Genomic DNA, 12,978 nt, shown 5'->3' with positions numbered 1-12,978 from the left:
GAAAAATTAGCCATAGTTGCATTGTATTTTGATATTTGTTCTCCAAGTGCTGTAGACTGCCACTGAAGAGTAGAAACTGATGATTGTTGAAGTGGCCTTTGGGGTGGTCTGATGCAGACCCAGCTGGAACAGTAGCTTTGTGTAAGTAGGAAGGAAATAGTAGGAAAATGGAAAATTGATGCCCCAGATGACTATCACTCCCCTTCCCTTTTTCTGTGTTGTTAGTAGTTTGGTTTGACAGAGAAAATAGAAATTTCCTTAAATGTAAAATCCTAGTTGCTGCAAATAGGCCAGTGTGGCTCCTTAGTTGGGGCCAACTTGGCTGGAAGAGACAGTAGACACTTCCGTTTTCTGGGAACTGGACATGTCAGACTCATCTGTCATGGACTTTCCACACACCATCTCCATGATGCAAGCTCGGAACTGAAGGAAAAGAGCAGAATTGGAGATAGTCCCCTGGGCAGACCAGTACAGAGGAGATAACATCAGGAAGCATGGGGGAAGAAAGATCACATTCTTTGTGTCACCAAAGCCTCCTCCAAATGCCCTATACCCAGCATCTCCTCAGGTAGTTTTGAATATATCATCTCAATCCTGACAGCTAGCTATAAACCAGGCTAAGGCTACTTGCTACCCCTGGGTCTACAATAATCCCTACACATTCTGGCTAACTCTGAGACCTCACTGTTCGGAAACCTCATGAACCAGACTGCGTGACAAGAGCACTGTCAGAAGTGGCCCCAGAATGGCCCTGCCCACCCACTCCACTATTACTAGAAGATGCTCCCAACTGGGAAAGGACTGCCAATTCTCTTTCTCTCCAAGAGGTTTCATGTTCGTTTTTAATCCATCTCTGGAGCTGAGAAAACAAAGTAACAATTCTCAAAGCAGAGTGTTTGCCTTATAAGACAGGAACCCTCCTAGATTCATCTGAGTTTGAGTTATTAGATTCAGAATTTGGGACAGGAGGCCACCTGGTACCTTCAGATGATAAGCTGTTTTAGAAATTTATGCATGTGCTGTGATTTCTGTGCTTTACATAAATGTTCCTGCAGCCTAGAAGTTGGAAAGGATTAAGAACTCATGAAATGGAAGGACTATTTATTTAGGGGAATTGTCAGTCTATCAGTTTTTTCAATGAAACAGTCTTTTCACTTCTCCTCCTGCCCTTTAGAGCAACTTGATTTTTGTGGCTCAAGTTGTCTTCCCTGGGTTGTGATCTTGTCTTGATGACCACATCTTCACCCCTGTGCTTACCAAGTGCTTTCCAGCCAATTAAAGGTTTCCATGGTTTCCCCTGTTCACCACTAGAAAGCCTCTGAGTAGAGTCCAAGATGATCTGAATTAAAAGTCATTGTTGGAAGAACCAGTTCTCATGGGCCAGGGTCTCGGAGGAATGTAAACAGAGAGCTTTACCTGCTTATTCATGAAGCAGTAGATGATGGGATTGTAGACACAAGCACTCTTGGAGAAGAAGGCAGGAATGGTGACTAGCCGTAAGTCCACCCCATGGTTACGGTTGTTGACTATATACATGGCCAGGGCAGCGTATGGCGTGTAGCAGAGACAAAAGGATCCCACCATCATTACCACCATGTGGCTCACCTCCCGCTCAGCCTTCTGGGTGGACGCTGACTCCTGCTGTTGAGCTGCAACCTGAGAAGAGCACAGAAAACATCGCGCCCTCTTCTCCCTGGTCCTGATCTCCCAGATCCTTGGACCCTTTTCTACCAGGGGCTATCTGTTCTAATTGTCTCTCCTCTGTCCCACCTTCTGGCCTAGTCCCTCTGGCTCCCATTCCTTGAGGAAGGCAAGATGGAGGCAGCTCTCTGATCTGTGACATTGGAAAACAACCCATGCATCTCTTGACAGACCCGAGCAGGGATGACTCCACCTTATTCTTCATTCTATTTCATCATCTCCCTGTCCCCACTTCCTTCACTGCTTTTTGATACCCCTCTACCTGGCTATGGACATTTCCAGCTGTTTGATGTGCTAGAGCACTCACCCACTCTTCCCTGTCACCTAGAGCCCTCTGACCCCTTCTCCCCTGACCCTCACAAAAGCCACTCACAGCTCTGAGGGCCCCCAGCAGCTGAGAGTAGGAGAAGCAGATGAGAGAGAGAGGCACAATGTAGCAGAAGATGAAGAGGAACCAGGTATAGTACTCGCTGTAGTATTTGGTGCCCACGGTGTACCAGTCGGGACCACAGGAACACTGCAGGCCCTCAGGCAGGTACCTGCAAGGGACCAGGTGCTTGCTCATTGCGAGGCTCACTGCAAGAGTTAGAGGAATGGGAGTGGAGGTTCCTGGATTGTGTTCTCCACTAAGAACCTGGAGTGACTTCAGGCAGGGAGTATTTTCTGTCCTTACTAGCAAGCTTTTAGCAATTCCAACTGCAGAGTAAACTTTAGCCCTTCTTTCCCACAGCCCTTTCCCTTGTCTGTCCCACCAGTTCTTTAAAAATTAGAGGTCAAAGACTAGACCCAACTCTCTTCCCACCCTCACAACCTGAGCTTCTAGCTAAGTTAGCACAACTGCCCCGCAATCTCACCGGCTCCAGCCAAAGAACGGTGGGATGGAGACGCCAACACCAATGATCCAGGTGGCCACAACCACCATCACTGCGTGCTTGGAGCTGAAGCGGAAGTTGCCGAAGGGTTTACAGATGATAATGTAGCGCTCAAAGGCCAAGAAGGCCAGTGACCAGCCTGTCACCAGACCTGTGATGAAATGTGAGGGTAATGGAGTAAATAGCCCCACTCATCCTGACAGAACACAGAGCAGAATACAGGGGTGGAGAAAGCACAGGGGCAGAGGGCTGGGAGGAGGGTTGGACTGATGATGAGTCAAGCAGAGTTTGGGACTCAGGTGGTCAGACTTCTGGTCTGGGTTGCTTTGCACCTCAGTATTCAAAAGAACACCAAACTTCTATCCCCCAGACTCCTCTTGAGGGGCCCACTTTAACCCAACAGCCTGGTCCCTGGCTCCAATCCTGGAGCAGAGTCCTTTGCTTCCCCCCAGCCCCCGTCTCCCGCAGTACCTGCTGCAGTGCCCAGGAAGGCCTCCATAGCACAAACACGGCGCCCAAAGACGAAGTATCCATAACAGCTGGCTACAAAGACGCAGAAGACAGAGAACATGCAATAGATGAAGCCCCCCAGGGACACGTTGACCAGAATATAGTTGAGTGGCTGCCGCAACTTTCTGTAGCGCAGTGTGGCTATCAGCACCGTGGCATTGAGTGGCGTCCCTACAAGGAATACAAAGCCCATGAAGGCTGCCTGGAGGCGGAAGGCCCAGATAGGGGCGAGGTGGTACTGAGGCCCATCCCACGGTTTCACCGAGGAGATGTTCTTGAACAGATAAAACTCTTCCTCCTCTGACATTTTGCTCATGGGATGTCCCCCACCCGCTCTGATTCCTCTTATAGCTCATCCTCCCACCACCACTTCTCCCCCACCCTGCTAAAGGACTCTCCTCCAAAGCCACTTTCAGGCTCCCTGAAAGATCAATACTGATCCTAAGCCTCCTAAGAATGAAGTTTGGGATTAGAGACCCCAAACCCTCACCTAAACCTCCTTTCGTGGCCCCAAAGCCGATTGTGTGTTCTTCAGAGGATAAAAGATTGGGCTCAAAGAATCTGGACATGCAATGCTGGGTGCTGGAATGAATAAGAGTGGGCTCAATGGGGCCTGGGCAGGTGCTGACCCATATTTAATAAAGGTCCTTCCACCCCTTTTTTCCTCTGAGTGGAACTATCAAGGGCACCCCTCTTTGTTTGGCTCAAACACCACTACATCCCTACAGGTGTCTGCACCCCGCCTGCCCCTTTGTGGACAGTACCCCTTAAGTTTCCCTCTCCAGGGATCTTGGGCTCACAGCCAGCCTGGGAACCAGCCTCAGGCTGTGGGAAGGGGCAGGGAATGGACAGTGCCCTGGAGCGCCTTAGTAACAGCCTTCATGGAACAGTTCAGGGGCAACTCGACAATGCCTAGAGGTCTAAGGCATCCCAGGCTGCCAGTTTCTTCATGGTGAGTCTACCCAGAGAGGGTATTTTTCCTACTCAGCCCTCCCCCAGCCAGGTCGAGGTTGGTTGGCTCACTGTCTCTCTCATGCCATGTTCACACCTGCCCCTGTCCTTAGCTCAGCAGTGCCCAAGCTGCCAGTCTTTCTCCTGTCTCCCCATCCAAGCCCGGCCCCGCTCTCAGCCTGACTCGGAAAGTCCTCTGCCAGGAAGCCCACCCCAGAGACCCCAGCTCTGCTCTAAGCTCTGCTTGCACTTACACTCAACACTACACTTCAGCCCTTATGAGTGTATCTTCTTCCCCACCTCAGTAGACTACAGATATATAGATAAAAGTGACTCATTTTAAATATATATAAGTTAAAAGTGAAAGGATGGCTTGGTAATGGCAAGGTAGTTTTTATCAGATGAATCCTCTTATAGGTAAAAGTTATAAACTCTAGAAAAAATATGAAAAACAACTATTTGAAAGCACTGTAGAGTACTCCCAAAGAAGGCAGAAACTGAGAGACTCAACCCTTGAATGAACAGAGCCACCTGCAATCTATACTCAAATGATTTTTTTTCCTGAATACACTCCCCATCTAAATGGTGAGGGACAGCTCGAACTCAAGCAAAATCCCAGCCTTTATTGGCTTGTAGAGTCAAAAGATAGTCTGAGACTCCAAAGCAGCTGAAAATTGAAGGTAGGTTTCCTGGAATGAAGGAGGCCACAGAAGGGGAAACCTTCAAATCTGCATATAAACACCCCGCAAATCCTAGGCTGACTACTGAGCTATGCATGGAGGAGTCACCAAGGAGCCCAGCAAAAGGCAAGAGCCGAAGATCTGAAAGCTGAGCAGAGACTGTGGCTGCTACCCACTGCAGCAGAGAAAGACTTTATGTCTGATTCCTTCCAAGTTAGAGGAGCTGGGCAAACGCTTTGGGCTTTCCATTTAACACTCCCTGAAGGCCACACTTTAGGATTTTAATCTATGTCCCTTGAATCCTGCCTGAGCTAGAAAGACTAGATGGAGACGTGTCAGCCATTTCTGAAACACTGACATTTCCAGGCACAAGAGTGTGCATGTGTGCATGCACACACACACTCCACACAGACACTCACCCACAGGCTAAATTCTTGGCAGAGGTTCCTGGTGAGATCCAGATAAGGGTCCAGGAATTGCAAGGCCACTTGTTCTCCATTGGATTGCCTGAGTCAGCACACCTCTTGCCCTGGGCAGGCCCTTAGGGCCAGGGCCACAGGCTGCCCCTGAAGGCAGTAGTTTAAGTGCCTCTCCCTGGGCAGGGCACATGGCCACTTGTTGGCCTGGGCTGAGTGGAGTGAGTCAGCCTCAGCTGTCTGCAGGACTCTGCTGAGATGCCCACCTCTGCAAATGGTTTGGACAGGAGCCTGCAAGGGCAGCCCCTGGGCTTGGCTTGCCAACCCAACCGATATGGGTAGAAGACACTCAGGCCCTCTTACTTCCACTAACTACTCAGGACAGCTGGCTGCATCTTTGGCCTCGGCTGGTACTGTCCTGACACTTTGTCTCTTTCCACCCTATTCCACCCCACATCAGAAGGAGGGGCCATAGGCCCAAGCTAAGAGCAGTCCAGACACAACTAAAATAGGGCAGATGCCCCTGGGGGACTTAGGCCAAAAAGTACCCTATGCAAGCATAGAGTCTCACTGGTATCTAAGTAGGAGACAAAAAACTTTTCAGAGTCATTGAAGCCATGAAGTAGGAGGGGAGATTTTGAGGAGGGGGCAGGTGGTAAAGGAGAAGGGCAATGATTTAAAAAAAAAAAAACCCAAAACTGGAGACATTTGAGGTACAGTAGCCCTCTATCCAGATTCCGCATCACAGGTTCAACCAAAATATTCAAAAATTTAAAAAATTTCAGAAAGTTCCAAAAAGCAAAACTTAAATTTGCCCTATGCAGGCAAATATTTACATAGCATTTTCATTGTACTAACTATTTACATTGTGTTGGGTATTATAAGTAATCTGGAGATGATTTAAAGTATCCGGGAGGATGTGTGCAGATTATATGCAAATACTACACAATTTATATAAGGGACTTGAGCATTATAAGATTTTGGTATCCACAGAGGTTACCATGGATATTGAGGGACAACTGTACATTTAATATATATACTGTACCTTTTTCAGATTTAAATTTACTTTATTAATTTAGGAACATGATAATACATTAAGGCTTTACAGAAGATCATGTTAGGTACATTTAGACCCGGGTTTCTCAACCTCAGCACCATTGACGTATTGGATCAGATAATTCTTTTGTTGGTGGGTGGCTGTCTTGTGCAATGTGGGATGTTTAACAGTATCCCTGGCCTCTAGATGCCAGCGGCACTACCACCACCCTAGTCATAATGACCAAACATGTCTCCAGACACAAACGTCCCCTAAGAGGCAAAATTGCCTCCTGCTCCCCTCCCGTCCTGTTGAGAACCGTTGATTTGGATTTAGACTTATAAAATAGATAAACAACTGGGTTCTACTGTATGTATAGCACAGGGAACTATATTCAATACATTATAATAACCTATAATGAAAAAGAATATATAAATTTGTGTAACTGAATTACCATGCTGTACATCAGAAACTAACTCAACATTGTAAATCAACTATACTTCAATTTAAAAAAGAAAAGAAAAAATTTGGCAATTAAACCACTTCACCCCAGATGGGACTCAAATCCCCAGAACCCCAAAAAAAGAAAGAAAGAAAGGAATATGACCACTCTGGGAGCTCACTATCGATGGACCACACATTCGTGCTTTCTAGCAGCTATTCATTTACATAATTCAGTGTCCAGAAAGTAAACACAAACCAACTGTTCTTCAGATTATGACAGACAAGCATGGGGGTTCACAAAGGAGACATTGGTGTGATATAATAAACAATGTCCTCAACAGCATTCCTGAGTAGCACGACGACCAGTCTCACAGGACTGGGTCTACTGCCATTACCCTCAATATGGGCTCTGTACAAAGCACAATTCAGAACTGGACATAAACCAGAACCATTCGGCTGGGGGCCAAATACCAACTCTGCCCGGCTGCTCTGACCCAGAGGACATTTCAATTCTCTGGAGGCTTGAAAGGCATTTCTCCTGATCCCCTCTAATTGTTGCTTCTCTCTGCTTAGTTTTTTATAATTTCATTTCTGTTTTCAGTGGATTATATATGTACCCAGGGCTCAAAATTCAAAAAGGACAAAAGAATGTCTGGTGAAAAATACATTTCTTTCCCACCCAGGCTCCCAGGTCCCCTCTCTAGAGGCAACCAGTGTTTGCTTTTCGCTGTGTTTTTGATGTGTAGGAGGTGACAATGAGCTTGAAATGATGTGTTGTGACAACGTTGTCTGTTAAATACTGCCCCCTCGCCATAAGGCTCTCCAGACAAGTGGAGAGATAAGGGAAAGGTCCACAGGCTGTTGTGAAAATAAGGAATCCTCCAAGGATTTGTCTGAACAAATGCTATCCTCATGCCTGGGAGGAAGGGGAAGAAACCCCCAGAGGCAGAGCCATGACTCTCCCTAGAGAATTGCATCTGCGGCTTTGAAACACACAGACAAATGAGTCAGTGAGGTCCTAAAATCCTACTGCCTAGCTCAAGGCCACAGTAATTTTAGCCTGGAAAACAACGCATGGCAGGTGCCAATGGATTTCCACCAGAGTAGCGCTCCTCTCCCCTGACCAGCCATCCTGGAGGCATTTGAAAGTGTGTGGGGTTGGGATGGGGGCGGGTGGTATTATGGCTGCAGGCAAAGAGGGGGTTACTGGTATTGAGGGGGCAGGACACTGCTCTAGGCAGGCCACACCAAGAAGAATGATCTTGCCTCAAATTCCAATAGCACCCCCAGAGAGAAGCCCTGGCTGGGACCCAACCCTGGCCTCAGCCCTGAAACATTCTCAGCAAGGTTCTCCTGGAGCCCTTGCTTAGAGCAACCTCACCCCTGGCTCACCCAGCAAGAGAAACAACTAGGGAATGTGTGCTGAGGTAATGGAATGACGTGTTGAGTGGCTTTTATTTATAAGCCAGTTTAAAGCCGGAGAACAGCTACCCAAAAAAAGTCTTCTTGGTTCTAGGATAGATGAGCTGTTGCCTTTCTCTCTGGCCATGATTAGTTAGCAGAGCGAGTCATCTAGTCCAGACACTCCTGGATGGAGATAATAAAACTTTATCCCCTGGGTACAAAGGAATGTTGGCCACTCCGTTCTCTAAAGTGAAGGCCATTCTTCCCTCTATTCAGCAGACGGGTTGGTTCATTAGGAAGCCTGATTTTGGATGGAGGGTGGGAAGGGTTTCTTCAGGCTCGTGGTTTTTATCTCCAGCCCAGTGATGAGGAGTCACTTCTATATCTGTTGCCACTGGGTTTTTTTGTGCACACTCCTGACTTCCTTTCTTTCGTTCATTCACATGTTCATTTATTCCACAAATGTGTGCTAAGAGATGCCTGCAACAGTTGTTCTGTGAGGATGAAATGAGATTAATCTGGTCAAGTGCTTACACAAGGCCAAGCACCCAGAAATGCTTGGGAATTGTCTGTATTTGTCCGCAGGATTGCCAAGTGCCAGACACAGGGCCAGATCCAAAGGTCAATGAGACAGGTCCCTGTCCCAGCCCCCCACCCGGAGCTCCAGGCCTCACAGAGGGTGGCCCCCGCTCCCGGAAGTAAGCAAGGGTCCTGGGGGTGTGATGGCTGTGGTATGGTGGCAGCACTAAAGAGAGAGCTTGGTGGAGCCTACTGAGGGCTCCTACAAGGCCCCAGTTTCTGAGGTGTGACCTCCTCTGTCACTCTTATTTGGGAAACCCCAGCCTGAAGAGCCCCCACCCAGGCCACCCTGAGCCGATTGGCAGGTTCTTCTCTGCAGCCTCCCTGGGCAGGATGAGGTGGGGTAGGGACAGCACGTATTTACAGGATGTATTCCCATCTCTGGTTTTCTAGAAAGTCTGAGTAGCAGCGTGTACTCCATTTCAAACAGGCTTTGGATTCAGATAAATGGGCTTCTTATAAGCTGAATTTAGGCAAGTTTCTTTTTCTTACAGTGAGGTGACAGCCATCTCACAAGGCTGTTACGAGGTTAAGCAGGATCTGTAAAGCTCAGATCACACCACTCAGCCCACGGTGAGCATTAAGTGGCAGCTTTCTTATTGTGTATTTTCTCCCCGTCCTCATGTTGCCATCATAATAACCCCTTTCTTTGTACAGCGCTTTACAGTTTGCAGAGTGCTTTCACATATTATTTCTCTCCTGATCCTCAAATTGCCCTATAAGGCATCCCGGGCAGGTGTTACTTCCCAACTGACAGATGAAGAAACAGTAATTTAGCAAACGTCACCTAATCAAGGGTGATCTGGGACAGACTTCTCAGTCCTCACCTCTGAAGCTGATGAGTTTGGGGGACTTTTTTTTTTTCTGGTGGTCTGATCATGAAGTAAGAAAGCAGTGTGCTTCTTCATGGTGCAGGAGTTGCCAGACAGGCCCCCAGCCCCTGGGGCTCCCGGAAGGGGAGGTGACTGGAGCCGGGCTCCTTCTTCCTCAGCAGCATCCCTAGAAACCCCACCTTTCAGCCCTGGGGGAGAACTGGTTGGCTGTGGGGAAGAAAGGGCCTTGCCTGGAACATGGGGCATCTGTGTGACTCTGCGGTGGGCCGGGGAGGAGCAAGAGAGAGCCGAGGGGTGAGGCCGGCTGGAGTGCAGCCGGCCTGGGCTGGGAGCCAGCCTGGAAGAAGAGAGGCCGTTTCTAGGAACCACAAACTGCTGCGGCTGCTGATGTGGCAGGAAAGGCACATCTGGCAAAGTATAATTATCAGTGGCTCGTTGGTCTAGGGGTATGATTCTCGCTTAGGGTGCGAGAGGTCCCGGGTTCAAATCCCGGACGAGCCCTCCTTTTTAAAATTTTTTCTCTTTTTCTGTCCCCCTTTCCCTGCCACACGTGTATACACTACCTGCCCTTTTAAAAGTAGAAGCAGAGATGGCCCAGTGGTGACTAAATAAAGGGACCCTGAGGACAAGCTACCAGTCAGTCTCCCCATTAGCCATGTATATACCACTGAGGCCAAACGGAGCAGGAGGGAATTAATATAGCTCCAGGAGCTGAATCCAGAGCCAAAGTGTTGCCTTGTGTTAGGCAGAAAGCCTCTCAGAGAGCCTCAGGTCAAGAGTAAGTGATCAGGACAATTTGGGAGGTGGGCCTGAGCTAGAGGTCAAGATAAGGCCAACTTTCTATGTAAAACCCAAGCTATGAAATGCATTGGCTTCAAAGTCCAAAAGCTAGGATTAAAGTTACAATTCTGAATCTCAGCTTTCCTCTTAGTAAAATGGGGACAATAATACTCATTTCTCAGAGTTGGGAGGATTAAATCAGAAATTACATGTAAAAACCCTTTGCAAACTATAATATACTGTTAGGAATACTACTAAAGGTAAAAAGGATTTAGAGAGGAAATTCTGGCTACATGACAGACTGAACTAATGTAGTTCTCTCTTCACCCAGTGTCCCCTAAAACACAGAGAAATACTGCATAAAACAGAATTTAAAAATTAAAATATGAACAACTGCAAAATTGGTTTTAAAAGGGAAATCCCCAGATATCAGAATTTAAGGACTACAAAACAAGAAGGAGGAGGAGGAAGAGGAGGAGGGAGAGACGAAGAAGGGGAAAGGGCTAACACAGTGGCCCATGGTTCATTTCAGACGCAAATCACAGATATATCCCAGGGAACTGGAGATGCGTTTTAATGGTTTCAGATATAGGATATGTGGCCTCAGCCAACCTGAGACAAGGAGCTGGGACTGAATATCCTGCATAAATCTCAGAACATCAAAGTTCTACCTTGTCCATAGAAAGAAGACTAAAAATGATATACACCAGCCCAAGGAAGCAGAGAAAAGGGATAGAAATACAAGTCCTTCTATAAACTTTTTTTGCTAAAAAGAGTTTAGCTGCCAATTGTTATCTTTGTAGGCAAACAAGGTTTTTTTTTTTTTTTCTGGTTGGTTGCTTTTAAGATTTTTCTCTTTCTCTTCAATATTTTGCAGTGTGTTTATAAGCTCAGTTCTAAACCCGAGGACTGTATTTTTCTTCCATTTTGGAAAATACGCAATCATTATCTATTGGAATATTACATTTCCCTCATTCTCTGTCGTTTTCAGGAATATGTGTACAATATAACACCATTTAGATATATTTTTTAAAACACGCCAATCAGGATTCTCTGTTGTTTGTGGATACATGTATTTAAGTAAAACTGTAAAACCATAAATAGAAGGGCTATCTTGGGTTATTTCTTAATTAAATGGGACAAGAAATGAACAGTTACTGGATTTCAGTGGTGAGTACATGGATATTCATTATGTTATTCTCTGCACTGTACTTTTTGCATATTTAAAAGTTTCCCTTTTTTTCTTTTTAATGAAAGAATCTAGGCATTTAGAAATAAGGGTAAAGGGGGATAAATGGCTGCATCAATCCTCAGAGAGGATGATCTGCTGGGATGAGATTAGGAGGGAGGCTGAGTCCTGGGTCCAGGGATTACAAGGATTAATTTAGATCATGCCCCTAAGCTGATCACCTGGCTAGCATCCCCGCCACTCCTAGCCCTTCAGAGATGCGTCCCTGGACCAGTCCACTTCCCCCCATACCTGCTAAGCCCTTTCCTCCTGCCTACTGTCTTCACTCCCACCCCTAAACTAGTACTAGTCTGGCCAGGGTTTGCCCAAATTTGGGTCCTGAGAATAGACTGATTCAGGCCTTCCCTGAATGCTCCCCAAATCAAGGATGAATGTTGAACTGCACCCCTGGAGCCAGGGAGAGATTAGTCCTAATACTCAGGATCAGAGCTCCCCGAGGAGAGATTGAACCCTTGAATGTTACAGTTGACAACTTCCTCCCCTATCCCTCCCTCCATTAGCCAAGAGGTGAGCAGTCAAGGTCAACTACTAACTGACCCTGCTGGCTCAGCCAGAACCAGAAGGAGTGGTGTTGGGGCAGAACAGTCACTCTGCTTCCAGCATTAGGCTTGGTCATTTCCCGGAACCCTAAGCCCTCCACTCTCCCAGTGCCGGCCCCTTTCCATCGTCCCTGACAATTGCCCTGCTCCCCACGTCTGGACAGGCCTCAAGTCTGTAGCAGACACTCTGGAAGTGGTCTCGGTGGGCTTGCTCAGCCTTTCCCCACAGCTGGATCGCCTTAACCACAGGGTATGGAGTGGAGCCCTGTCCCCTGGGGAGCAAATGAAACATCTTGGTCTGTGCTCACCAGTGCTCAGAGCACATACTGGGCTAGGGGTATGAGAGGGAGGAAGAAGAGAGGTAGAGAGGGACAGGTTTATAGACAACAATACTGTTAACAGGTAACACTGAACTCTTTAAATGTAAAATCATATGTAAAATGATGAGCAGAGCATTAACTGTATAGTTGGGAGATTTACCTTTACTCATTTATTCTATGTGTCAGGCAGTTTGTCAAATGCTGGAGATATAAAAATGACTAAGATAACTTCCTAGTCTTCAAGAAACTGGGCAGACAGAAAAGTAGAAACCTGACCTTGACAACCCACAGTGACTGGCGCTACCCTAGAGGGAAGGAGGACAGGGTAGAGAACAGCAGGGCCATCTAATGGGGTCAGAGTGGGGCGTCAGGAACCGCTCCTAGAGATGACTCCCAACTGAGTGTTGAAGGATAAGCAGGGGATGTCCAGGCAAAGAAGGGCTTCTCTCCTGAGGAATATGGAGAGCTTGTGAATCTGGGAGCCTGTATGAGTGACACAGACAGTATTTGCTCATGGTCTTGTGCATGGATGTGCAAGAGAAGGGACTGGTGTGTGTCCCTGGCTTAGGAATCTCCCAGTGCTTTTCTGGATGTGCTGGGACGCTCCGGTTCCCAAGTGTACCCATTTCTTTCCTGGCTGCAGAGATGTGAGAACAGTAGCTTC

General features: G+C 47.3%; 1 protein-coding gene and 1 non-coding gene across 2 annotated transcripts; one reads left to right on the top strand and one right to left on the bottom strand.

The window, feature by feature from the left end:
• Nucleotides 1-303: 303 nt before the first annotated feature.
• OPN1SW (opsin 1, short wave sensitive) lies at nt 304-3,399 on the bottom strand. The gene is made up of 5 exons (XM_010947561.3): nt 3,045-3,399; nt 2,556-2,724; nt 2,075-2,240; nt 1,417-1,656; nt 304-423 (listed from the first exon to the last, which is right to left on the bottom strand). Exons 1-5 carry the CDS (start codon nt 3,397-3,399, stop codon nt 304-306), a joined length of 1,050 nt encoding a protein of 349 aa, XP_010945863.1.
• A 6,456-nt stretch (nt 3,400-9,855) lies between these two features.
• On the top strand, nt 9,856-9,927 carry TRNAP-AGG (transfer RNA proline (anticodon AGG)). Its single transcript has one exon. It is a non-coding gene; the product is annotated as a tRNA-Pro (tRNA).
• The last annotated feature ends 3,051 nt before the right edge of the window (nt 9,928-12,978 follow it).

This window comes from Camelus bactrianus, chromosome 7 (genome assembly GCF_048773025.1).
Source record: "Camelus bactrianus isolate YW-2024 breed Bactrian camel chromosome 7, ASM4877302v1, whole genome shotgun sequence".
NCBI lineage: Eukaryota > Metazoa > Chordata > Mammalia > Artiodactyla > Camelidae > Camelus > Camelus bactrianus.
Note: the sequence above shows the minus strand (reverse complement) of the source record. Positions and strands in the feature narration are given on the sequence as shown.

Excerpts from the sequence above, each read along its gene's own strand:
- OPN1SW (XM_010947561.3), bottom strand. The coding sequence starts at position 3,399 with ATGAGCAAAATGTCAGAGGAGGAAGAGTTTTATCTGTTCAAGAACATC. Across the intron at positions 1,657-2,074 it reads TGCTGGGGGCCCTCAGAGCT|GTTGCAGCTCAACAGCAGGA; the intron begins GTGAGTGGCTTT and ends TGCTCTTCTCAG. Across the intron at positions 424-1,416 it reads ACTGCTTCATGAATAAGCAG|TTCCGAGCTTGCATCATGGA; the intron begins GTAAAGCTCTCT and ends CTTTTCCTTCAG.